This window comes from Mustela nigripes, chromosome 1 (genome assembly GCF_022355385.1).
Source record: "Mustela nigripes isolate SB6536 chromosome 1, MUSNIG.SB6536, whole genome shotgun sequence".
NCBI classification, from domain to species: domain Eukaryota; kingdom Metazoa; phylum Chordata; class Mammalia; order Carnivora; family Mustelidae; genus Mustela; species Mustela nigripes.
The window spans coordinates 269,869,937-269,895,900 of record NC_081557.1 but is presented as its reverse complement, the minus strand read 5'-3'; the positions used below and the strand labels follow the sequence as shown (position 1 = coordinate 269,895,900).

The 25,964-nt window shown below is 38.8% G+C and overlaps 1 protein-coding gene across 23 annotated transcripts in view; it reads left to right on the top strand.

Moving 5' to 3' along the window:
* SEC31A (SEC31 homolog A, COPII coat complex component) overlaps positions 1–25,964 on the top strand; it is an 80,987-nt gene that overhangs the window by 10,108 nt on the left and 44,915 nt on the right. For 9 of the 23 annotated variants that reach the window (XM_059386128.1, XM_059386007.1, XM_059385994.1 and 6 more), the window contains exons 2-14: positions 1,128–1,210; positions 2,301–2,424; positions 3,751–3,949; positions 5,181–5,276; positions 6,367–6,507; positions 8,490–8,632; positions 11,928–12,027; positions 14,614–14,775; positions 14,972–15,124; positions 21,042–21,269; positions 22,303–22,377; positions 23,700–23,738; positions 24,229–24,306. In XM_059386128.1, the coding sequence (XP_059242111.1) occupies positions 1,132–1,210; positions 2,301–2,424; positions 3,751–3,949; positions 5,181–5,276; positions 6,367–6,507; positions 8,490–8,632; positions 11,928–12,027; positions 14,614–14,775; positions 14,972–15,124; positions 21,042–21,269; positions 22,303–22,377; positions 23,700–23,738; positions 24,229–24,306 (1,617 nt within the window). In that variant the 5' untranslated portion in view covers positions 1,128–1,131. The remainder of the gene's footprint in view (positions 1–1,127; positions 1,211–2,300; positions 2,425–3,750; positions 3,950–5,180; positions 5,277–6,366; positions 6,508–8,489; positions 8,633–11,927; positions 12,028–14,613; positions 14,776–14,971; positions 15,125–21,041; positions 21,270–22,302; positions 22,378–23,699; positions 23,739–24,228; positions 24,307–25,964) is intronic. The other 14 variants (XM_059386148.1, XM_059386076.1, XM_059386048.1 and 11 more) reach the window with 2 other exon arrangements.

The following is a 25,964-nucleotide window of genomic DNA, read 5'->3' as shown; positions in this document are numbered from 1 at the left end:
AAGTGTTACTCTGACAAGGCTGGAGGGGAATGTGAAAAGGTACAGTTATCATGGAGGGCAACTTGGCAATAACCGTTAGAATTAAAATTGAATTTATCTTTAACCCAGCAGTTTTACTTCTGGAAATTTATAGCTATCCAGGCCCATGAATGAAATAACATGTACCTATAGGTATTTATTTCAGCATTCTTTGTAAAAATAGCAAAAGATTAAAAACAACTCACAGAGGGGCACCTGGGTGGCTCAATCAGTTAAGCAACTGCCTTGGGCTCAGGTTATGACCCTGGAGCTCCAGGATCAAGTCCTGCATTGGGCTTCCTGCTCACTGGGGAGTCTGCTTCTCCCTCTGACCTCTCTGCTCTCATTCTCTCTCTCCTACTCTCAAATAAATAAATAAAATCTTAAAAAAAAAAAAAAGACTCACATATTCACCAGTAGTGAACTAAGTAAGTAAATGATGGTGCCTCTTACAATGGAATACTGTGCCATGTGAATGTATTCACGTACAATAACAAAATTGTTTTGTTTTGTTTTAAGGTACAACACAGTACTTGCTGAATTTTTAGACCAAAGTAACGTTAAAGAGAATGTATAAACTAGTGGTGTGTGCAGTTGTAGCTTGGAATGACCAGCTTCTTAAAATTTCTGCTAAATTTATCTTTAAAATCTGTAGGCTTACTGTATTCTTCCCTGTAATTAGCCTTTAAAATTAATTCTTTAAACTGCTCTTAATCACTTAGTAATTCTGGCCCAGGAGGATGTACCTTGTTCATTGCATGCTCTCTTGTACTCTGCTGCGCTGTCACCTGTCCTTACCTGAAAGTGTGTTGCAGGGGAAGATCAGTCCCTCAGGTACTACCCTGTATTGTTTCTGTTTTTTTCCAAACTGATTCTTCAGTCCTAAAGGACTATAAGTTGTAAAACAATTAGAAAAGCCCTATAGTTGTCTCAAAATAATTTAACAAGTTTTTCTTCTTTCTAATACTGAATGTTCCCAGCAAATGATACCTAAACCAGTTTGGCATTTGGACTAATGAAGTAGTGGTTGGTTCAGTGTATTTCTGTGTTAAAAAATTGTGCTCTATGTTACATGTTCAGTATATTTCTATGTAAACTATTTTCTTTAGGAGGATGAAGTTAAAGGAAGTAGACCGCACGGCCATGCAGGCCTGGAGCCCTGCCCAGAATCATCCCATTTACCTAGCTACCGGTAAGTTCCACAGAGAGGAAAGAGTGTAAATCACTTAATTTCTTCTTTTCCACATTTGGCTTACTCATACCTGTCCTTTAAAACTTAACTTCAGGGGCGCCTGGGTGGCTCAGTGGGTTAAAGCCTCGGCCTTCGGCTCAGGTCATGATCTCAGGGTCCTGGGATCGAGCCCCACATCGGGCTCTCTGCTCAGCAGGGAGCCTGCTCCACCCCCCCTCTCTCTGCCTGCTGCTCTGCCTACTTGTGATCTCTGTCTGTCAAATAAATAAATAAAATCTTTAAAAAAAAAAAAACAACTTACTTCAAGCCCCTCTCTTCTAGAAAGCTTCTCCTTCCCTAATGAAGTAACTCCATCGTCCCTTTCAGCTGAGTTTAATGACCTTCCTCTGTGTTATCAGCACCTTGTTCATCATAGCCTTAGTCATGATACTGGCGCCTGGGGGCTCGGTTGGTTACGTGCCTGCCTTTGGCTCAGGTCATGATCTCACGGTCCTGGGATTGAGCCCCACATGGGGTTCCCTGCTCAACGGGGAGTCTGCTTCTGTCTTGCTCTCTTTCTCTCTGCCCCTCCGCCCCACTTACACTCTCTCTCTCAAATAAATAAATAAAATCCTTAAAAAAATCATACTATATTTACAGAGTCTTCCTCACTTCATAAAAGTTACTTTTCATCTTCATTCCTCAATATTAAGCACATGAGATAACATGTAAAAAAAAAGTTAATACCAATTTGAATGAAGAACAATTTTGATGCTAGCATTTTTATATAAAAATAGTTACATCATTTATGACTATAAGCGGAGTAAATCAAGAGACTGTTTTTACAGAGAGTTTTTAAGATATCTGTAGGTTTAAAGAGTTACCTGCACCATCCATTCTTACAAACATTGTCTCCAAGCCTTGTGTCAGAATTCATTGCTACAGGAATTTGAGCGATGTTCAATGGCATGCATCCTGAGATGTTAGTCACTAAGACCGCACTCATGAGTGAGATCATTGGAAAACGTGCATTTACTTTGTTTTGTTTTGTATGGTTTTCTCTGAGTCTTTTATTTTTGCACTATACTTACCATGAATGCGTTTTCCGTAGGAACATCTGCTCAGCAGTTGGATGCAACATTCAGTACCAGTGCTTCCCTCGAGATATTTGAATTCGACCTTTCTGACCCGTCCTTGGATATGAAGTCTTGTGCCACCTTCTCTTCTTCTCACAGGCATGAGACTGATGAATTTTAATTTCACATTATTTATCATTGGGGTTATTATGTTGTGGTTGATGCCTCGTTTGTCTATAAATACGTTGTTATTGGAAACTACGTAGAAGAAGACCATCAATGACATGAGGTATTTCATGAAGAAGTATATGAGTGAGTTTCTGTGGAAGTAAAGGAAGGGTGTGTGTGCTGTTGACTCGTTTACTGACAGCTGACGTGTAGGATAGGAAGGAGAGGCTCGATTTTCTCGTTGTTTCCTCATGATACAGTAGGCATGCTGTCTCTTACTTCCTTTTCTCAACTGTTTACCAAAAAAAGGATAGGCATGGCTTAAAAAGGGGGTAGTTGGATGAATATGAGGGTGTTAAAAGTGATTATCTCTGAATGGTAGGTTATTTTTTTCGTTGTACTTTCTGTATTTAGAAATACATATCACAGAGATTTTTGTTGACATGATTTCTGATACAGTAGGTATCTGGGTCATCTTCCCAAGTGCTTATGATAAGGTGTTATCATAATGTAGGAAAAGGACATTTTCATTTGAGTAGTAAAATATGCTTTATTGTCCCAGTAGTTTGGCCGATTTTGGTGAAGAGATTGTACTCTGGCACATGGCGTCTCATGGGACCTCATATTTTTCAGAGCTCTCCCACTATGATGGGAACTCCAAATACCTTTTGGCTATCAGTTTTCCCACTCACCACCGCTTGTGTCATTGTATACCTCCATGCCACCTTCATCTTTCATCTCCTAGCCAAACCATAATCTTTATTCTCCATCAGTGGGGATACTTGTCATAATAGATATCATTTTGATGTCGCTTTTCCACCGTTGGAATACATTACTTTTCTTAGAAAATTTTATATACCTCCTTTGGCACTTCTACTACTTTGCAGACTACTTGTCAGTGAGTACTTCTGTAGTCAAATAATATCAAAGGAAATGATTGATTAGAGCTCTGTTTTACAGATGAACCAAAAGCAGCTTAGGAAGATTCAGTATCTTGCCTAGGGTCTCACAGTTTCTAAGTGGTAAAACCGTTCTTAATCCTATACCTTTTGACACACAAATCAAGTATACTTTCTGACGCTATGTTACCTCTACCAGAAACTTTTTACTCTCCAGGATTATAAAATCAAAATGCACATATGAATATAAATAAAAACTAAAATGCCATTTCACCAAGTCGTGCATGGTTACAAGGAATAGAGGAACAGCAGTGTTTTTAGATTATTTATGAAAACACATGGAATGAAATACATAATTTTGAATGCTTTCTCTTATCCTTTTGACTTATATCAGTTATTTACTCCTTTTCTCTTAAAGGTACCATAAGTTGATTTGGGGCCCTCATAAGATGGATTCCAAAGGGAATGTCTCTGGAGTTCTGATTGCAGGTGGTGAAAATGGAAATATTATTCTTTACGATCCTTCTAAAATTATAGCTGGAGACAAGGAAGTTGTGATTGCCCAAAATGACAAGCATACCGGCCCAGTAAGAGCCTTGGATGTGAATATTTTCCAGGTTAGACTTCTGATGTTTATTCATAACTCTTGAGACATGCACTGCTTATTTGAAATAGGCATACGAATCTGCTGTGCCTCAGTCTTGGAACTGAAAGCTAAAAATGTGTGCCCGTGCAGGCTGATGAGCGAGTGTATTTTCTTGAATAATGGAGGGTTCAGAGTTGGGATCAAGGTAAATGATGATAACTCCATGGAGGGGATCAGGCAGCGCAGAATCAGTCAGTCTACTTTTGCCGTCCTAAGCATAACTTAATGTTAATTATATAAATGTATAGGTTTGCAAATACCTTGAGTTAATAGAACATTAGAGCTTAACAACCGAAACATGAATATTATCTTAAGAAAGTTTAAAATAGTTATTTTTCTTATATTATAAATAAATACTTAGGGTATAGAAATACAACCTGAGCTTCATTTCTGTAGTTTATGGTGCCGGCTCTTTAGATGAGATAGTTAGTTGCTTTGTATATGAGTTTAAACAGCAGCTGCTTGCTGGGTGGTGTCTTAGGTTATAGGCGGTTACAACCGTAGAATTCCTCTGTTTTCATAGTCAGGTGTCAGTTGATGAAAGAACTTATGAGAGTGAGTAACAAAAGATGAAAGCCAGTATATGAAACCCATTATCTTCCTGTACTTCATGTCACAGGGTTACAGTCTTTTTGACCCTAAAGGTATGCAACAGAGATAACCTAGAAGTACTGCCACCTAGACCAAAATGGAGTGTAAATGCACCAGAAAGACCTGAGGATTTAAGACAGGAGATTTTACTAGCCCTGTATGGGTCTGGCGGCAGAAGCTGGCTTTGAGGTGTCTGGAGATAGATACCATTATTTTAGGATTCAGTTATTTGTCTGAAAAAGTAATTGATTTTGCCTGTTTTTTGTCTCTCTCTCACAATCAGATCCCCTTCCTGCACAAATGATAATCCCCACATGGTTGCATGATTGTTTAAGAATTCATCCATATAATTATTTTTTTAATCTCTTGTATTTTAATATCAGTAGACATACTGTCTTCTTGGTGAAATAGAATCTTATAATATGCTTCTTTGAAAAACCATTGTAGTTTCAGATTATTATCCATAGCATTTAGGAAATCATGAGGTTTGGTTCTTTAATTAAGTAGAAAAGTTGTATACCCTAAAACTGATAGAGCGTTCTATCTCTGAAGTTATTCAGAGTTCTCTTAATTATACTTAAATGTTGTTTCATTATTATTTCTTATTGCAGACTAATCTGGTAGCCTCTGGTGCTAATGAATCTGAAATCTACATTTGGGATCTCAACAACTTTGCAACGCCAATGACACCAGGAGCCAAAACACAGGTATTGCATTGATTCTGATGTAATCAAAAGAACCAGCTGATTCTTTAACACTTTATTTATTTCATTTTTTTCACACAAAATATATTTGTTTAAAATCAGTGTTTAGATGTTACTGATTTTCCTTCAGGATAGCAAGGTGTTAGTAAACGTGTTCTTTGAAGTATCAGTGAGTACTTCCACAGCAAATATTTATTCAGTGCTTACCACCCGACACTGCTTTGATGTATTCGACATGCAGTCGTGAATAAAAGAGACAAGTCTTGGATTACTTTTTAAATACAGGAATTTATATAGTATAGTATTTTATGTTGTATAGTATTTTGATGATATCTAATCTTGGAATAAAAATCATAGACTAGAAAGGAAACTTATTTTTTAAGAAAAAAACAGCTCAGCCCCTTTCCTGTGCATTTCTGTAAGGTAAGAAAGAACAGTCTTCCGCTTGCCTCTGTGAAGTTTATGGTCTATAGACTACTGAGATTGAGGAGCCATTAAAATGGATCCCAGCATTCTGGCTATCTTGGAGGGGGTATAATGCTAGCATGTGATCTACCATTTATTTTTATTTATTTATTTTTAAAGATTTTATTTATTTATTTATTTGAGAGAGAGAAAGAGAAGGGAACACATGGGGGTGATAGGCAGAGGGCAAGGGAGAGACAGAATCCCCAGCAGACTCAGGACCGGAGCTCAAATCGAGAGTCAGACACCTAACCCACTGAGCTACCCAGGCACCCCGAGGCTGTAACTTTTGCTCTGCGTAGTTGTCCATCATACTGATCAATGTCTACTTTGTAGTTCATTATCTACCTTGTGGGAGTTGCAAATTAAGAAAAAGTGCTTAATTTATAGCAGGAGCTTAATAAATGGATGGTGAATGAGACAGTATTAAATGAGGTAAAATACTTGAATTGGTGCGTATACTGAGCTTTAAATTGTATTATATTTATTGAGAGCCTATGAATATAAAAAATTTGTGGAATAAATGGTTCAGATTTTAATTAATTCATTTTTTAAAAAGAAGCATCAGATTTTGTACTTAATTGGATCATAAGTGAAAAATGGTTTTCAGTAGTTCCTTCCTTTTTAGCCTCCAGAGGATATCAGCTGCGTTGCGTGGAACAGACAAGTTCAGCATATTTTAGCATCAGCCAGTCCCAGTGGCCGGGCCACTGTGTGGGATCTCAGAAAAAATGAACCTATCATCAAAGTCAGTGACCATAGTAACAGGGTAAGTGCGTGATTGACTTGTCATGTGCAGAGCCGTGCTGTGTTCCTGCCGTAGCTATTTCTATATTGTCAGTGTTGACAACACATCAAATTTTGTGAAGTCAGTTGCTATCTATTCATGGGCCGATCATGTTGGATCGAGGTTTTTTTCCTTGGGGAAGATAATAAAATTTCTGATAAAACATGTTGAATATTGCTAATGATGAAGAGAGAGATAGTTAATTAAATTCCTTAATCCATGTTTTACTGGTTGTTCTTACTTGACTAGCTATCTCAAAGCATGATAGCAACTTTTTATCTTTAGCTTTCTCTGGAATATATGAATTTTTCCAGCTAGTAATTATATGACTGTGAACTTGTGGTTTCCAGACTCCTGGCTTCACCTTTTCTGATTAGGTGCTACTTAAATGAGCTGATATCTCCCATTTGCCCAGTAGATGTAGCTGTACAACACATTAAATTTTTGACCTTACAGATTCCTTAATACTATGTCCTAATGTGCTATTAAATAATTTAGACATAATTAAATGGCTTTATCTTGTTAGTTTGTTTTTCATTACATTGTTTAGTTTGACATTTTAAAAACAAGTTTGCCTAAATCAGAGAATACATACATAACTTAACAATAACTAAGGTGGGGGGAACAATAACCACAGAAAACTATTGAGAAAAATATTTCTTTAGGATACTGTTTTTCAATGAATTAGGAATTTTATTATTATTTTTTTTAATATTTTATTTATTTGAGAGAGAGAGAGATCACAAGCAGGCAGAGAGAGAGGGGAGGAAGCAGGCTCCCTGCTGAGCAGAGAGCCCGGCGTGGGGCTCGATCCCAGGACCCTGGGATCATGACCGGAGCGGAAGGCAGAGGCTTTAACCCACTGAGCCACCCAGGCGCTCCTGAAATAGGAATTTTAAAACAAATTTTAATTGAATAAATTATACAATAAGCATTGCCATTATCTTTAGGAATGTTCAGTAGGATATGAATGTCCAGGTAATTCTTAGTAATACTGTTAATTTATTCCATGTAAAAATTGAAATGGTAGCTATTGCTTTAGATATTGTCTTGATTTTTTTGACAAAATAGAGGAAAGGTATGAAACTTTTTTGTTATAATCTTTTATTTATTTATTTATTTATTTATTTATTTGAGAGATCCAGCACACTCCATGGGGGAGGGGTAGAGGAGGAGAGAAGCAGACGCTCCACTGAGTGTGGAGCCCCGTGTAGGGGCAATCCCGGTACCCTGAGATCATGACCTGAGCTAAAACCAAGAGTCAGACTTCTGGCTGACTGAGCCACCCATGGACTGTTACTATAATCTTTTACCTGTTTTCATTTTTCCCAAAGTATTAAATTGTATTTAAATTTATATAAAACTTTCCCACCAGTTACAGTATTGACCAGTAAACTCATTTTTGGTATAGAATTATTCTGGTCCAGAATGGTGCTGTGTATCAAATAGCTGGATGAACTGAAAACATTAAAATTTTTTATTTGGGGGGGCGCCTGGGTGGCTCAGTGGGTTAAAGCCTCTGCCTTCGCCTCAGGTCATGGTCCCAGGGTCCTGGGATCGAGCCCCACATCAGGCTCTTTGCTCTCCGGGAAGCCTGCTTCCCTTGCTCTCTCTGCCTGCCTCTCTGCCTGCTTGTGATCTCTGTCAAATAAATAAATAAAATCTTTAAAAAAAATTTTTTTTTTTTTTAACTTTTAAGAGTCCTGTTTAAGGCTGTTGAATAAAATTTCATAGTTTTAAAGAGACAGCATAGCTTGAAGGTTGCAAATGCAGGCTCTGGAGGTAGCTGTCAGGATTCAAAATTTAATAGCTTTAGGTTTTGTTTTTTCTTGTTGTTTTTTAAAGATCTAAGCCTGAGCTGATGTTTTCTACTATTTGTTTCAACAAAGGCATGTTCCTTAAGCTCATTTTGGCTCTTCATAAAGTAGTAGGATTGATACATTGTGAGCCTTAACTCTCTGCAGATGCATTGCTCTGGGTTGGCGTGGCATCCCGATGTTGCGACTCAGATGGTCCTTGCCTCTGAGGATGATAGATTACCAGTGGTCCAGATGTGGGATCTTCGCTTTGCTTCCTCTCCACTCCGTGTCTTGGAAAACCATGCCAGGTATCATGCTGTACTTCTAAGGAACTTGATTCTTTATTTTTAAAAATACATTTACTTATTATTTTTGAATTATCAGATAATTGTTTTTAAATTAAGGAATCTATTTTGTCTCTGTCTTGTAAAATTCAGTATAAATTATATGTATTTGAAGCAATAGTCGTCAGATTTTCTGTTCTCAAAAATGGTAGCCAATTCATATTATAGTAATAAAAAATGTGATAAAGGGTTTTCCACTCCTTTTTTCAGTTATAATGAATAGATTACAATTCCAGTATGCCACAACATTGTAGGACAACTCTCTTGACATCATCCAGTTTACTAGCATCATAATACTGATGTCTTCCATAACATTCAAGGACACGCAGCGGTTTAAAAGTTTGTTTTATTTCTAATTGTCTATTTTAATTTAAAAGTATTTTTGAGAAATTTGGGTTATTCTGCTGTTAATTTAATTTTATTTATTTTCTATTTTATATCATTTTTTAGAAGATTTATTTATTATTTATTTTTAAGAAAGAGTCAGAGCCTGAGAGCAAGAGTGGGAGGGGCAGAGGGAGAGCGAATCTCAAGGAGACAGCACCGAGCCCAACGTAGGGCTCGATCTCACACCCCTGAGATCACAACCTGAGCTGAAATCAAAAGTCGAACCCTTAACCAACTGTGCCATGTGGGTGCCTGTGCTTTTAATTGTAATAAATGTGCAGATTCTCTAAAAAGATATGAGTGGGGTGCCTTGTTGGCTCATTTGATAGAACGTGCAGCTCTGGTCTCTGGGGTTATGAGTTCAAGCCCCTGGTTGGGTATAGAAATTACTTTTTTTAAAAAAATGGTTAAAAAAATTAAAATTAAAAAAAAAGTAAAAGATTTGCAAATTTTCTCAGGTTTGGTAGCTTAAAATTTTTTTTTTAAAGATTTTATTTATTTGTCAGAGAGAGAGAGAAAGAACGTACAGGCAGACAGAGTGGCAGGCAGAGGCAGAGGGAGAAGCAGGCTCCCTGCCAAGCAAGGAGCCCGATGTGGGGACTCGATCCCAGGACGCTGAGATCATGACCTGAGCCGAAGGCGGCCGCTTAACCAACTGAGCCACCCAGGTGTCCCGGTAGCATTAAATTTAATTGTAAATTAGCATGCTTCCTAACATTGATATACAGGTACTCAGGGAATTTATATGTATTTGTTTAACAGTTTTAAACAAGAAATAAATCCCTTTTAACGTTATAATATTTTCTGAGTACTTTTGGACTTTCTTGTTTAAGGATATATAGACTAAAGCTTTAAATTCTGTTTTCCCACTGGGTAGTGGATTTGCACACTAAGAGGCCTTAAAGTTTGTGACCTCTCCTTAACTTTATGTAAAGGAGAAAAGAGTCCAGTAAAATGCAATTCTGTTTAGATATTACTGCTTCAGTCAGCGTTTTAGCAAAGAAGGGATGATTGGGATAAGTTGTAATATTTTTCCCATGTTAGATAAGGTTTTGTTCATTCATTCAACATGTACTTCTTGAACATGTGCTCTGAGCCAGGCACTATGCTATGATTCAGTGATATAACAGATAAAAATCGCTGCCCTCGGGAGGTTTGCGTAATAGTGGAAGGACACTGACATTTGTATAATATGTGAAGTGTACAAGCACTTTAAATATGAAGTCAGTTAATCCTCATAACAAGTCGATGGTACAGATGCCATTAGCCCATTTTACGAATTGGAAATTGAAGCTCAGTAAGGTAAACTTGGCCTAGATCACATAACCAGTCAAGTGCTGACTTCTGATCAAACATTCTGATCCTGGAATCTGTGCTCCTTGTTTTGTTTTGTTTTGTTTTTTTTTAGATTTTACTTATTTATTTGACAGAGAGAGACACAGCGAGAGAGGGAACACAAGCAGGGAGAGTGGGAGAGGGAGAAGCAGGCTCCCTGCTGAGCAGGGAGCCCGATGTGGGGCTTGATCCCAGGACCCCAAGATCATGACCTGAGCCGAAGGCAGATGCTTAACACCTGAACCACCCAGGTGCCCCTAGAACCACCTGAACACCTGAACCACCTAGAGTGCCCCTAGTGTCTGTGCTCTTGACACTATATCTACTGCCAGTTTTAGGTGTGATCACAATTTAGCAAGACAGAAGACTACACTGAGCTGCAGGAGCAGATCAACTCTCTGTTTTCTCAGTTTTCTCCTTCTAATAATACATGCAGGAGGTGGCTTAGATGAGATTTACAGTCCTTTCCTGCTCTATAATTCTGTGATGTTTTTTTCTTTAATATCTATAAGAACATAATGGTCTTTTTAAATTTTTTTTAAGAATTTATTTTATTTATTTGACAGAGATCACAAGTAGGCAGAGAGGCAGGCGGGGGCGGGGGGACCCTGAGATCATGACCTGAGCCGAAGGCAGAGGCTTAACCCACTGAGCCACCCAGGTGCCCCCATAAATGTTCTTTAAAATGTGATATTAAATATGTATGAATTTCTTTGAAAGGCATTCTTGACAAGCTTGAAATTCTTGACATGCGTGATTGGATTCTAAAGGGGGAGCAGTTAGAAAGTATATTGATGCAGTTGGAAATTTGGATATGGACTATATGTTTTAAAATACTGCATATAAATAAGAAATATTTTCAGTATGTAATTGTATTGTGGTTATGCAGAAGGATGATTTTATCCTCAGAGGTAAGTGTGTGGGGGTGACGTGTCATAATATCTCTAATTAACTCTCAAATGCTCAGTGTATGTATGGAGAGAGAGAGAAAGCCGCATACAGTAAATGTGGCCAAACCAGTGAGTCAAAGTGAGGAATATAAGGCCATACGTCGTACTGTCCTTATAATTTTCACAAAGATTTTAATTTTTTAAAAACTAAAAGATTTAGAGGGGCTCCTGGGTGACTCAGTCGTTGAACGTCTGCCTTCGGCTCAGGTCATGATCCCAGGCTGCCTGCTTCTACCTTTCCCTCGCCCTCCTGTACGCCCCTGCTTGTGTTCCCTCTCTCACTGTCTCTCTCTCTGTGTCAAATAAATAAACAAAATCTTCAATAAAATAAAATAAAATAAAATATTAGAAACAAAATGCAGTCTTAATTTGGGTTCTTGTCCTTTACAGTGTTTTCCTGATTCTGAGAAGATACCGAATGTCTTCTTGGTGATCAAAGAGTGTACACATTCCTAAATTACTTTCCATGAAGATTATATGAAATTATACTTCTCTTAGCAACATGTGTCTCCAGAACCTAGACAGGAATCATTTGGAGACTTGGTTTTCTGAAGATTAAAAATTTCTTCACCTTGTGTTTTTTATAGGGGGATTTTGGCAATTGCTTGGAGCATGGCAGATCCGGAATTGTTGCTGAGCTGCGGAAAAGATGCTAAGATTCTCTGCTCCAACCCTAACACAGGAGAGGTGTGAGGAGGAACCATTTCTCAGACTATAGCTACTATAATATATTTTTTTAAGATTTTATTTATTTATTTGACCGAGAGAGACAGTGAGAGAGGGAACACAAGCAGGGGGAGTGGGAATGGGATAAGTAGGCTCCCCGCGGAGCAGGGAACCCAGTGCGAGGCTCCATCCCAGGGCCCCGGGATCATGACCTGAGCCAAAGGCAGCTGCTCAATGACTGAGCCACCCGGGCACCCCACTATTACATATGTTTTTGGTAGCCGAATAAGAAATTTTCCATATGGATTCTTTAGTGCATTAATATAGTTAAGGACATGGAGATAGAGATACATGCGAAATGTTAATCTAGGAGAGATTTTATCAGGAATATTATTTAACCCTCACCTGTTTCATCCAAGAAAGTCAGCCATTGAAATAGTATTTTCGAAATTAGTAATCATCCCCTACCGTCCATTTCTTTTTTTTTTTTTAAGATTTTATTTATTTATTTGCCAGAGATCACAAGTAGGCAGAGAGGCAGGCAGAGAGAGAGGGGGAAACAGGCTCCCAGCTGAGCAGAGAGCCCGATGCGGGGCTCAATCCCAGGACCCTGAGATCATGCCCTGAGCCGAAGGCAGTGGCTTCACCCACTGAGCCACCCAGGCGCCCCCCTACCTCCCATTTCTAATAAAAGATGTTGACCCACACTCAGAAATACTTGGTTTGATTTATTTAATGTGTGATCTCTGGACATCAGTGTTTTTAAAGCAGGAGTGTTCAAGGTTTGGGTCTTTTTCCTACCTTACCATTCCTGAAGAGCCTCTCTGATTTTTGGAAATGAGTTGTATGTTTTTAATTTCTCTTCTGAACTATACAGCAGGAATATACTTTATAATATTTGTCATATGTTCTATACATAGAAATTTAGATGTGGGAAATTTATTTCTTTTCAATATAAATGTTTTATAAATGTAACTTGATTGCTTTTAATCTCTTTAGATTAAATTAATGGGCAAAAAAATCTCGTTAAGTATTTTAAAAATTATTTTTCTTAGTTGAATGAATGGTTTCCGTCTTGTCAGTATTTGGCAATAGACCATAGATTTTTGTTTTTTAGGTTTTATTTTTTACTTCACTTTTTTAGAATTTTATGTATTTATGAGGGAGAGCTCACACACCAGTATGGGGGAGGGGCAGAAGGAAAGAGAGAAGCAGGCACCCCTCTTTGATAGGTTTTAATATATAGAAACAAGCACTTTTGTTATTTGATTTGTGGTTTCAAGTTTTCTAAAAGAAGGTAGAATCATTCAAGTTAGGAAAGATAGGAGAAAAAAATTAAAGTAAGTTTTCCCTCATATGTTTGTGGACCAAATAATAAAATCTTAAATTTTATAATGTGCCTTTCCAAGTGAGTTCAAAATCATGGAAATTACTGTTCTAATTTTATCTGTTCTATGATTTGATAAAATGAATTTTGCTTATGATTAGTTGCGTGTGCTTGGACATTAAAGCCATAAACTTTTAGTATATGCTGGAAATAAAAAGTTTATTAGATTTTTTTTACTCAAGTGTAAATTAGGAATAGAACAATGATTTAAAGAACCTGAATAATGAGTCTTATTGACCAATGTAAGCCTTAAAGGTGAGTCAGCTAGGTACCTTTTTACTTAATTCTGTTTTCTTATAAAACTGAACATTTCAAATATCCCACGAAATCAAAGTTAGTTTGACTTCTTAAAACCATAAAACCGGGGCGCCTGGGTGGCTCAGTCGGTTAAGCATCTGCCTTCAATTCAGGTCACGATCCCAGGATCCTGGATCTAGCTCCTAGCTCCTAGTCCGGGAGGCTCCTTGCTCAGCAGGGAGTCTGCTTCCCCCACTCCCTCTGCCCTTCCCCTTGCTCGTGCTTGTGCCCTTTTTCTCTCTCAAATAAATAAAATCATTAAAAACAGACATAAAACCTATCCTCCTGTGAGCATCAGTTACCATCACACTGAGTTAGCAATAATTACTACATTGTAAAGGTTTTATATCAACCACTTGTTTACAGTTTTTCTATATTTTTCTCCTTCTAAAGTGTTTATGCTAAACCTGTTTCCATTCTGCAGTAAGATAAATGATGTATACATGGTTTTGCTTGACTAAAAACCAAATTTCTCAGTGAATTCTTCCTTCTTGAGGTTATTTTTTAACTGTGGTCTTCAGATAGCCTAAATATGATTGTCTGGATCTTGGCAAGTAGCAGAGTTGGGCAGGAGACCAGACCGTTCTCTCTTAGAGTTTTTAACAAGCTGACTCTGATTTGCTCTGGTCATTCAGATGCATCTGCTACTACCACCTCAATAAAAACGGAAAAACCTTCGTTTTTAATATGTACTTATTCTAAATCTGGTCACAAGTTTGAAGAAGCATTCATTTTTATCCTAACAGCTTACCATAGTGGACTCCTTTTGTACTTCAAATGAATTTTTATGATTGTTTTTCCTGGTTCAACAGACTTTCTAAAAGGAAGTGTTTCATTAAGCTGCGCATGTGGATCACACTCATTCACGTGTTTTGGGTGTCGAGTGGCTTTACTGTTTTCTGACCCTTGTTGTCGTTGCCTAGGTGTTGTATGAACTTCCCACCAACACACAGTGGTGCTTTGACATTCAGTGGTGTCCCAGAAACCCTGCTGTCTTATCAGCGGCTTCCTTTGACGGGCGGATCAGCGTGTATTCCATCATGGGTGGGAGTGCAGACGGCCTAAGGCAGAAACAAGTTGACAAGGTAATACGAAGTGTTAAGATGTTCAATTACAACACTTGAAAAATTCCATCTTGCTTAATTATTTGAAGATGACTTTATGGATCAGGGCTACTGATTAATGGGATGCTCGTGATAAAAATATGTCATGCGTATGACTTGAAAACATGCAACAAAATTTTGTGTAAGTTACAAATTCTCATGTAATTATGTTTTTTAGCTTTCATCGTCCTTTGGGAATCTTGATCCCTTTGGCACAGGACAGCCCCTTCCTCCATTGCAAATTCCTCAGCAGACGGCTCAGCATAACATAGTGTTGCCTCTCAAGAAGCCACCCAAGTGGACCCGAAGGCCTGTTGGAGCTTCCTTTTCTGTAAGTGCATTCGATTCAGCACAGAGGACTTCTCTTGGTAAAGTGCTCTTAGAGGGTCACTCAGGTGGAAGAGGATTGAGATGTGTTAAGTTTTTCTCACTCAAAATGGCTTCTCAGAAAAAATGGGAACTTATCTTTTTTTATTTTACTTTAAATTGTGGTAAGATATAGATGACATAAAACTTACCATGTTAACCATTTAGAAATACACAGTTCAGTGGCATTAAGTACATTTACGTTCTCGTGCAACCTTTACACTGTCCATCCCCTTATTAAACTTCAGCATTTTTTTTCTTTTTTTCTTTGGAGGAAGGTCTATCTGTGTATTCTTCCTTCCTTTATTCCTTCCAACTTTTTTTAATTGCCAATTTCTTCTTTTTTATAGTAAAAAAACATGTAGCGTAGAATTTGCCATTTTAGAGGCGCCTGGGTGGCTCAGTCGTTAAGCGTCTTCCTTCGGCTCAGGTCATCGTCCCAGGGTCCTGGGATCCAGTCCCACATGGGGCGTCCTGCTCAGCAGGACGCCTGCTTCTCCTACTCCCCCGCTTCTGTTCCTTCTCCCAATGTCTGTCTGTCTCTCTGTCAAATAAATAAATAAAATCTTAAAAAATGGGGCGCCTGGGTGGCTCAGTGGGTTAAGCCTCTGCCTTCGACTCAGGTCATGATCTCAGGTTCCTGGGATCGAGCCCCATGTCGGGCTCTCTGCTCTGCAGAGAGCACCCCCCCACCAACCTCCCTACTTATGGTCTCTTTCTGTCAAGTAAATAAATCTTTTTTAATAAAATCTTTTTTAAAAACTTGCCATTTTAACCCTTTTTAAGTGTGCAGTACAGTATGTTAACTGTATACATTTGTTGTGCAACAGATCTCCAGAACTTTTTTACCTTACAAAACTGAAACTCTTCTCCAATTAAACGACAACTGCTCTTTTTCCCTTCTCTAGCCCCTGGTAATCACATTCTACATTCCGTTTCTGAGTTTAACAACTTTAGATACCTCATATAAATGGAATCCTGTAATATCTGTCTTTTTGTGATTGTTTTGTCTCTCACAGCATAAGGTCCTCAAGGGTCATCCATGTTGCTGTGTAGGACAAGATTTCCTACTTCTAAAAGGCTGAATAATAGTCTACATTTTCTTTATGCGTTAATCCATCAATGGACATTAAGGTTGCTTCCCCCTCTTGCTAGTGTGAATAATGCTGCGGAGAACATTTGTGTGCAGTTACGTCTTTTGAGATCCTATTTTTGATTCTTTTGGATATATACACAGAAGTGGGATTACTGGATATTATGGTAATTCTGTTTTTAATTTTTTGGGGAACCTCCAAATAGTTTCCCATTTTCCCGCACCATTTTTTACTCCCATCAGCAATGCGCATGGGCTCTAATTTCTCCACATCCTCGGTAACAGTGTTATTTCCTGTTTGTTTAGATAACAGTCATCCTAATGGATATGAAATGATACCTCATTGTGGTTTGATTTGCATTTTCCTGATGAGTAGTGATGTGAATCTCTTCATGTATCCGTTGGCCATTTGTATGTCATCTTTGGAGAAATGTCTGTTCAAGTCTTTTGCCCATTTTTTAAAAAATCAGGTTGTTTGGGAATTTTGTTATTGAGGTGTAGGGGTTTGTTATATATTCTGAATGTTAACTCTTGACCAGATAAATGACTTGCAAATATTCTTCTCCCATTCTGTATCTTTTCTACTCCGTTGTTTGTTTCCTCTGCTGCACAGAAGCCTCACTTGTCGATTTTTGCTTTTGTTGCCCGCGCTTTTGGTGTTACGTCTGTATCGTTGCCATATTAATGTCCTCGAACTTCAGCTTAGAAAACCCTGGCTGTCCTTACAAACCAGAAAGAAGAGATAAAGTTCTTTCCTAAATATTCTTACTGCGCTACTGTTTTTAAGTCTGGCCTAGAACAGTCTGTTGTCCAGTGTTGGGTCACATTCTTCATTCAACCTACAGGTACAAGAAAACTTCATTTGTGCTATTATTAGTAGCTAAAGGGTATTTTTTAATAGCTAAAATGTATTTACTTACTGTATTTATTAGTGTGCCAGCCACTGTTCTAAGCATTTTACATATAGTGTAACTCATTAAATTCTCACAACTGCCTATAAAATAGCTACTACTGTTAGCCCATGTTGTAATAGAAAGGCACAGAGGAATTAATAACCTTGCTAATCTTACAGTTACGAAGGTTTGAAGCACTTCTCCTGCCAGTCTAATCAGATGCCTGTTGTACCTAACGATGAGAGTGAGTCCCTTGGTAATAATGCCTAAAACAAAGATACTAAACTTCCATTATTTGGGGCACCTGGCTGGCTCAGTCAGTAGAGTGTGCAACTCTTGATATTAAGGTCATGAGTTCAAGCCCCACATTGGGGGGTAGATTTAAGTAGATTGCTTAAAAAGATAAAAATTTTCAAAAGCTTATATTATTCATTTTCCCAGTCATCATAACAGAATTTATATACATCATAGAATTATATGTATATTTAAACCTTTTTTGTAACTGAATGAATGATGTCCTCTGCAGTTACTGTTGAGTGCTTGCTATCATTCTTTTATTAATCAGGCTCAGAAGTTCTCTTTCGGCCTCTAATGTCATTCCTCAGGTCCAGACGCTGCTCTCCTTATAAATCTCTTGGGTTTAATTCTTTCTATTACTTGGCTGTTACTCTGCCTAATTCTTCATCTTATCACACTGAACTGTTACATGACTGTAACTTGTCTGTTCCCCTAATCTATACTACATCTGTCTAGTCTGGTCTTCCTAAAATAGACCTCTGATTGTGTCACTAATAAATCCGTTCTTTGGATGTAATTAATGTTCTCATCCCTCGTGTGCACTTTTATCTACTCTGCGGACTCCTGCTTTGGAATCTTTTCCTTTGTTTGTGACTTTCCATTTTTTTTTTTTTTACTGAATACTAACCATTCATCCAGTTAGTTCCTTCCTTCCCTAAGTAACTAAAACAATTATTATTATAAAACTGTGTGCAGGGGCGCCTGGGTGGCTCAGGGGGTTAAGCCTCTGCCTTCGGCTCAGGTCCTGATCTCAGGGTCCTGGGATTGAGCCCTGCACCAGGCTCTCTGCTCAGCGGGGAGCCTGCTTCCCCCTCTCTCTCTTCCTACTTGTGATCTCTCTCTCTCTCTCTCTCTCTCTCTCTCTGTGTCAAATAAGCTTCTTGAGGACAGACTGTTTCTCAGGTACGTTCCAGTGCCTGAACTGGTCCCTGACAGACAGGAGATGTTCCCTTTGTATTTAAATGTCTTATGAGTGAGGAGTGACCGCCTTTCCATCCGCATTCACCCTTCTCCTCTGGCTGGTACTCGAGTATTATAAAGCTGTAAATAACACTCTTCTTTCTTACCCGTACGTGTTTAGAACCACGTGAGAGACAGAGATCCAGAACAGCAGCTCTAGTGCGGCCGTAGGTGGGCACGGAGGCTCTAGCTCAGCCGCACAGCCTTAGCGGCCTGATAACAAGCTAGAACGTAGTCTCCAGAGAGCTGGGCCTTCTGTTTGCCGCTCTGTCCCCAGGGTCGGATTTCGTAAGCGTGTTTGTAGCTTCACCCCTGTATTAGGCGGCCTTACTCACCTAGTTACGGGCAAATCCGGTACTCTTGGCCTTCCCTTGAAGGTGCAGGCAGCGATCCACGGGGACAATTGTCTAGGCGGGGAGACAGCTGTAAAAAGTGCCGAGAGGCTGGCGTGAGTAAGCCTGCTGCATCTCTTCCCCGAAGGATGCCAGTCAGTCCTCCCCGAGGACAGCGTGAGGGACAGAGAAAGGCTCGCGGGTTTCCTCCTCTGCTAGTTCCTCTTACAGAGTACAAGGAAAATGCCCTCTGTGGACATGAGCGGTAGAATGTCAGAGGCCCCTCCAGGGTCTTTCGGTTACCAGTGAAGTTTTAGAAGTTTGTGTTGTCTTTAGGATTATCTTTATGAATGTAAATAATTTACCTGAACATCCGTGTCTTGATTTATCAACGTCATGTAGTACGAATTGAATCTCTTCTCTGCAGTAATGAATTAGTGCACTTATAGACTTCCTTCCAGTTTTTCCAATTTTTTTCCTTTCCAAATTTTTTACTTTTGCTAATTTTTGTAAAGTACATAGTTTTTATATTGTTAAGACTTTAAAAAAATTTTATTGTGTTCAGTACCAATATTTAAGTTTTCTTTTGGTCAGTTTGAAAAAATGATGACTAACAAGCAGCGCTTACATTATTTTTTTAATGCTCCTTTCTTTTTTCCTTTTTATATGTTTTTCGGTGTAAATTCAGTTAATTGACATGGCACTCGCATTATTGTGATTATGTAATGGTGTAATATTATTACCTAGAACCAAGTATGTGAATAAGCCTCTTGTGAAATCCTCCTGTGAAACCCAGTTTTGGTTTTGTTTCTGGGGTGGGGTTGCAGTTTTCACCAACTTCCCTAAAATGTGGGGAAACCCAGCAGTTTTGCCCTTTTGTGAAGTCTGTATCATTTGTAGTATTATCTGCTGCTCATTTAGAGCTTACAAGTGCCTGTTGTATCCAGTTTTATTCTCATGTTAAATTCCGTAAGTAGAGTGCTTAATGCTTTGTTGGTGTTTCAGTTTATGTAAAAACAATAATCCTTGTACCAAAATGACTGAGTATAAAGAACCAGATTTGGTCCTCTGTTTCCTCCTTTACCTGTATTTATTGATATATATTTATTGATATATAATGAAGATACGATGCAGATAGTAGCCGCTTACTTGCTATGTGCAAGGCAGGTATTGGGTACAAGAATGAAGTAGACACAACCACAGTCCCTGTGAGTAGAGGAGAGGCAGAACTTTGCACCTGCCCTCCTAGAGTTTTCCTCTGGACCTGAGAATTAAATTGATAAAGACAGATTAACAGGGGAAGAGCATACAGGCTTTCTGCACACCTGGGATCCCGTGGGGAAATGAAAACAAACAAGTGGCAAAATCTAGTGCTTATGTACTAGGTTGGACAAAGAATGGCTGTTGTGGAAAAGTAACTCAAATATTTAGAGAGACTAAAGGGAGGTAATGTTATTTAACCAGGTCTGTTTGTGCAGGTTTCTTTCCCCCTCTGGTGATAGGAATGTTTCTTCCCCCCGGTATAGAGAGGGCAGCTGTCACATGGGAGTTTTATCTCCAGCTTTTGGGAAGAAAAGAGGAGGTCAGGATGCCCTTCCTTCCTGCTGTTTTCCAGGTAGTCCTTGGCTTGGAGTAGTCCTCATGCCAGAACGCATATTTTGGAGGGGCATATTCTGCCTCCCTTTAAAGCTTGGAGCCGAGAACAGAGGGTGAGGCACATACATATAAGCTAGTAGTTGAATCGAAAGAGATCTCTAATAGGGACGCCTGGGTGGCTCAGTGGGTTGGACCTCTGCCTTCAGCTCAGGTCATGATCTCAGGGTCCTGGGATTGAGTCCCGCTTCAGGCTCTCTGCTCAGCGGGGAGCCTGCTTACCCCCGCCCCTGCCTGCCTCTCTGCCTACTTGTGATCTCTGTCTGTCAGATAAATAAATAAAATCTTCAAAAAAAAAGAAAGAAAGAGATCTGTAATATATTGATGGCGGATATGTGGTGGAAGAGGTGGCATTTCCCCGGGCCTTGAAGAGAAGTGAAGTTGAGTATGTGCAAGTTAGTAAAACAAATAGGTGAGAAACTGTGAGGCACAGTAAATAGAACGTTTTCTCTAGAAGGCAGGTGGTGTGAAGAACAACCGTGATTGGAGGCTGGAGTCAGGTCGTGGAGTGCGGGAGACGGTATCAGCTGCTTCTATCCAGAGTGAGAGCTATTAAGGCCATGGTTCTTTTCCATTAGCAAGCTTTTCAGTAAGCACACTTCTGGGCCATCTCCTTGTGGTCCAGACTGACTTTGTTTTTTGTTCCGTTTCCAGTTCGGAGGCAAACTGGTTACCTTTGAGAACGGCAGAGTGCAGGCCCAGCAGGGAGCTGAGCCGCACCACCACGTGTTCGTCAGTCAGGTCGTCACAGAAGAGGAGTTCCTGCGCCGGTCGGACCAGCTGCAGCAGGTCGTGCGGTCGCAGGGGTTTGTCAGTTACTGTCAGAAGAAAATCGAGGCTTCTCAGACTGAGTTTGAGAAAAATGTGTGGTCCTTTCTGAAGGTAAAGTTGAGATTAAAACAGTTTCATTATCTGCAAATTTAACTCTTCCCAATTATATTCTCGTTCTGTTCTTAATTAAAGAAATTATTGCAGGCTTGTGATTTCAGGAGTTTTCTGATTTGAGATTAAAGAAACCTTATGAAGAGCACGTGACCATATTTTTATGTCAAGAGCTTTTCCCTCTCTGCTTTGAAGAGCCTAGTATGAAGTACTTTTTTAAGAAGTATAAAACGACATGATAGTTATATTTACATGGGAGATATTTAACATTCGGCAAACCTATCTTCAAGCTCTAACACAGAGCTTAGTTTAATAAAAACGATATTTAGTTTCTTGAGTAGATCCAGTTACAGAGAATGGGACAAGAGGGAAAAGCATGGGGGAGAGGTTGGAGGCATTTCTCACTCCTTTTACCGAGTTGCACTTATGACAAGAGGAAATAGAGTTTCTGGTTGGTCATTTTGCCTCCACTGGAGTGTCTGTTTCTTGATACTAAATTTTCCAAAGAGATCTTAAATGCAGTAAGGTCAAATTCTGAAATTACAGAATTTTATATTTTGTAATCATTAATTTTGGGAAGGAGTTTTAGGACATTGAGTGTTCTGTGGAGCATTGCGTTTTGCATGCCTGTAACCATTGGACGCGAGTTCGCTTGTATTTACAGAAATTATCGTTTAAAGGTAAGCTTTGGGGCACCTGGCTGGCTTAGTCAGTAGAGCATTCAACTCTTGATCTTAGGGTCGTGAGTTCAAATCCCGCAGTCGGCATGGAGCTTCCTTAAAAAGTAAAATAAAAGTAAGCTTTATTTGACAAGGGTAATTAATAACTAGTATACTACTATTAAAGAAAACTCTATGGGGGAATGTTTCTTACAGAAGCCTTCTATGTAGTAGGTATAGAAAGCTTTAGTTGGTAACAGTAGACTTTAGTAGACTTTAATTTTTATAATTTCTAATAATTCTACTTGCAGTTTGATCAGGTAATTAAAAATCTAAAGACATGTCTGTATTTCAAGAGTATGTCTTCTTTAAAGGTAAACTTTGAGGATGATTCTCGGGGAAAATACCTTGAACTTCTAGGATACAGAAAAGAAGACCTAGGAAAGAAGGTAAATTTCTGGGGAAGTTAAAGGGCTGTGCTTATGCAAGTAAAATATTTATGTAGCCTACATGTTCTTTTTATAAACTTCTGTACAGGTAATCTCAAGTCATTCAATAAATATTTAATAAGAATTTGTTTGGTTGCCAGAGTTCCAAGTACATATCGTTAAATTCCACCTTGTACCTGGATTTAAAAGCTGCCAGAATCGCCTGGACTCCAGATTCGATTTAAAGAGCTGTGTCGTGTCAGGTAGAATTGGGCCTTGAAAGAGAAGAGGCTGTCAACTTCAGACACTGGAAGTAACACTGAGATTTTAAGAGGGTGCACAACCAGTGGCCCTGGGGGAAGTTTTTGAGAAAAAGGGAACTGTTAGAGACCACCCCGTGTTCACTACAGCTTCCGCGGTGAAGAGCCGAGTCCTGGTCCAGATGAGCCCAGTTTTCGGCTCTCGCCATTCTTGCCTTTAGTCCGCACTCCCAGACTCTGCGGTTTGTCCAGCCGACAGACAGCCAGTAAACATTTTGGAACAAGGGCGAAATATTGTACTGAACCTGAATAAGCGAAAGTCCAACCGAGTCACTTAACATTTTAACTTAGAGAAAGATTCCCTTTTAAAAAGAGAAAGTCGTCCTCCCGTTGCACAGCTTTCTTCCCCCAGAGGGGCTTCGTTACTCCTTCCAGGGTACTGACGGGAGCAGCCCGAAAAACACTCAGCCTCTTGAAGGAAACCTTGAAGGAAGTGTTTTAGATTCTTTGCGTAATTTGTCTAAGCCCTTTGTTGTTCTTGGAAAGCAACCCGAGTTTTCTATAGCATTGCTGGATGCCGCGTGCAGGGTGGGGCGCGGCTGCTTTGTCCTCGGAGCAGGGCTGGTGCCCGGCGCGCTGAAGGTGGCACCGCACAGCCCTGCAGCTTACTGGCTGTGTCTTTGCTCACGCCTTTCGATTTTGTTGTATTTAACTTTATTATTAGTCTGGACTTCCTGGTGCTTTAACTTTTACAAGTTTGTAAGAGGTCAATGTGAAGGTTTTACTAAATGCCTAATAGCAAAAATGAGAAAATAGAATCTTCTAATAGCAGTTCTTTCCATAGTGAGTACTTGAAGGAAGTTTTTAAAATTAATTATAGTTATTTAAAAGAAAGTAGAAGAAAACATGCTTACTTTGAGCTTAGGCTTGGGTGGAATAGCAGATTCTCTTCTTTCCGTAAACACACGCTCCCAATCTGAACTTTGGTGGGTTTTTGCCGGTGAAGAGGGAGAAGGAGGTGGCATGTGCTCTGGGCCTTGAGCAGAGCTCCGTATAGCAGGCGAGTCGCTGTTTTCATTTCAGATCGCTGTGGCCTTGAGCAAAGTGGACGGACCGAATGCGGTAAGAAGGCCTTTAAAAATAGCTACTTCCAAAAATTTGTCTTAGGTCATAACACAGAAGGAAATGCAATTTCAGATATGTGTCTGTTTTATTGCTTTACAGTGTAAAAATAAATACTGATTGTAGGTAGTTTAATAAGTGAATTCTCATTTTAAAATAAGGTCAGTTTAGCTGGTAGAGAGTATTCCTTTCTCTTGATGATACTTGAATTTTGCAAAAGAGGAAAAACAATATCAGTGACTGCTCAGATATTTAAGTTAAGGTCTTTGTTCCTGGGGGACATTTGATGGGAAAAAAGGAAAGGTCTTAGCAGTAACGGTTCTTTGCTTTTCCTCTAATAGTATTTCTTACGTCAGTATACCTAGTGTTGCTTCTTATAATGAAACTAGCTCTGAATGTTGTTGGTTGGGTCTTTTGTCTGTCTTAGTCACTAATATTCTTTTAATGCTACATTCTTCAACTTCCCTTGTAATTGTTTTGTGTACCAAAGGCTCTTAAAGACTCTGACCAAGTAGCACAGAGTGATGGGGAGGAGAGCCCTGCTGCCGGAGAGCAGCTCTTGGGAGAGGTACTGATTTCTTTCATTTCTCATTACACTGGGAAAATATGTGATGCTGGTTTATCTCACATGGAAATATGGAAAATTTGCTTAAGTACTGTTCCAAAATGAATTTAGAATATATTGTTTTCTTAGAGATTTTGGGGGTAGGAGTCTATTTACTTGTTTGGGAGAAGGATGGTCTGTGAAGTCTTTAGTTCTTTCACCTGGCTTCTGGAGTATATGATTCACAGGTAACAGTTGACATGAGACTGACCTGATTTGGTCAGATGGATATCCGCGCGTGAGAGTGAAAAGAGATCTTGCTCGGAAATCCACGTACATTGCATGGAAAGCTGATGTTTTTTCTTGACACCTCGTATTTACAGCCTGCTAGCAGTGGCAGAGATTTCTAAATTAGTCTTGAACTTTGAATCCAGGTATAGAATTTTTCACTAAATAAACTCTCATGATTTACTGATTGTCATGAGAAATGTGACACGAGTTGTCGTTGACAATTTTTATGACAGTTAAAAAGAGTCCTTGAGCACAGAGTTGTATCATTGATTTTTCTTCCTTTTGTTTTTCTGGGGTTTTTAACCATTACTAAATAATTCTGTACTTTCCTTGCTTCCTAATTATATTTCTTGGAAAATTAATTAACAAGTTCTTGTTTCTCATCTCATCTTTGACTCATTCCTTCTTTCTGATAATGGAGATAGCCTGACTATGGAATGTTTCTTACAATCCTTAGCTAAGTTATAAGAATAATTCATCAGTAAATTTAGACTTTCACAAGATAATTATTAAAAAACACTTCCCATGGAAGTAGATCTAATGTTTATTTAACCTGAGAACAAAGAATATGAGTAAAATCTTTATAAAAATTTGAACCAATTGTGGTAATACCCATACAGAATTGTGGGATGCATTCGAGGAATGTACTTTCATCTGTGTACAATTAGACTAACTGTGTATCATCAAGTAGAGGACCATTTGGAAATACACTTACAAATTAATAGCAGAATAGTATGTACTTAACAAAACGGTAGTCACCAGTGTGTACTTTCAGAGTATTTTAGAATAAAATTCTGTTTACCTTGATGATGCTATTTATTTATGAGACACAGTAGTTTATACATTGAAAATGCTCGGCATGTAATAACCCATTTTCTCAGGCTTGTATTTCAGAAGGCCATGAATAAGGGTTTATTAATTGTTTCTTCAAAGACAAATTTTAAAAACTGGTTAATAAAAAAAAAAGAAAAGGTTTTTTTAGTAAGTTAGTGAATATAATCAGATCAGTGTCTGATTTATTTATTGTGAATTTAATGTGAATAACTTCAGCTCTAAAATTTTTTTATTTAAGCTTTAAAATTCTAGAATGCTTCTCTTTAGGGAAAGAATTAAGGTTATGGTTATCCCCCTGTAATAGTATTAGCTCATTAAACATTATTTACAGATGATGCTACTCTGTGCCCTGTACTAAAATTCCCCAATCCAAAAATGCCCCAGACTTCGCATGCTAGGCATTTATATTCACATGTGTAGGTAACATGAGCAGAGAAGATAGGTATTTTATCTCGTGCCCGACAGCTATGTTTTTCTTTTTTTTTTTAAGATTTTATTTATTTGTTTGACAGAGATCACAACTACGCAGAGAGGCAGGCAGAGAGAGAGGAAGGGAA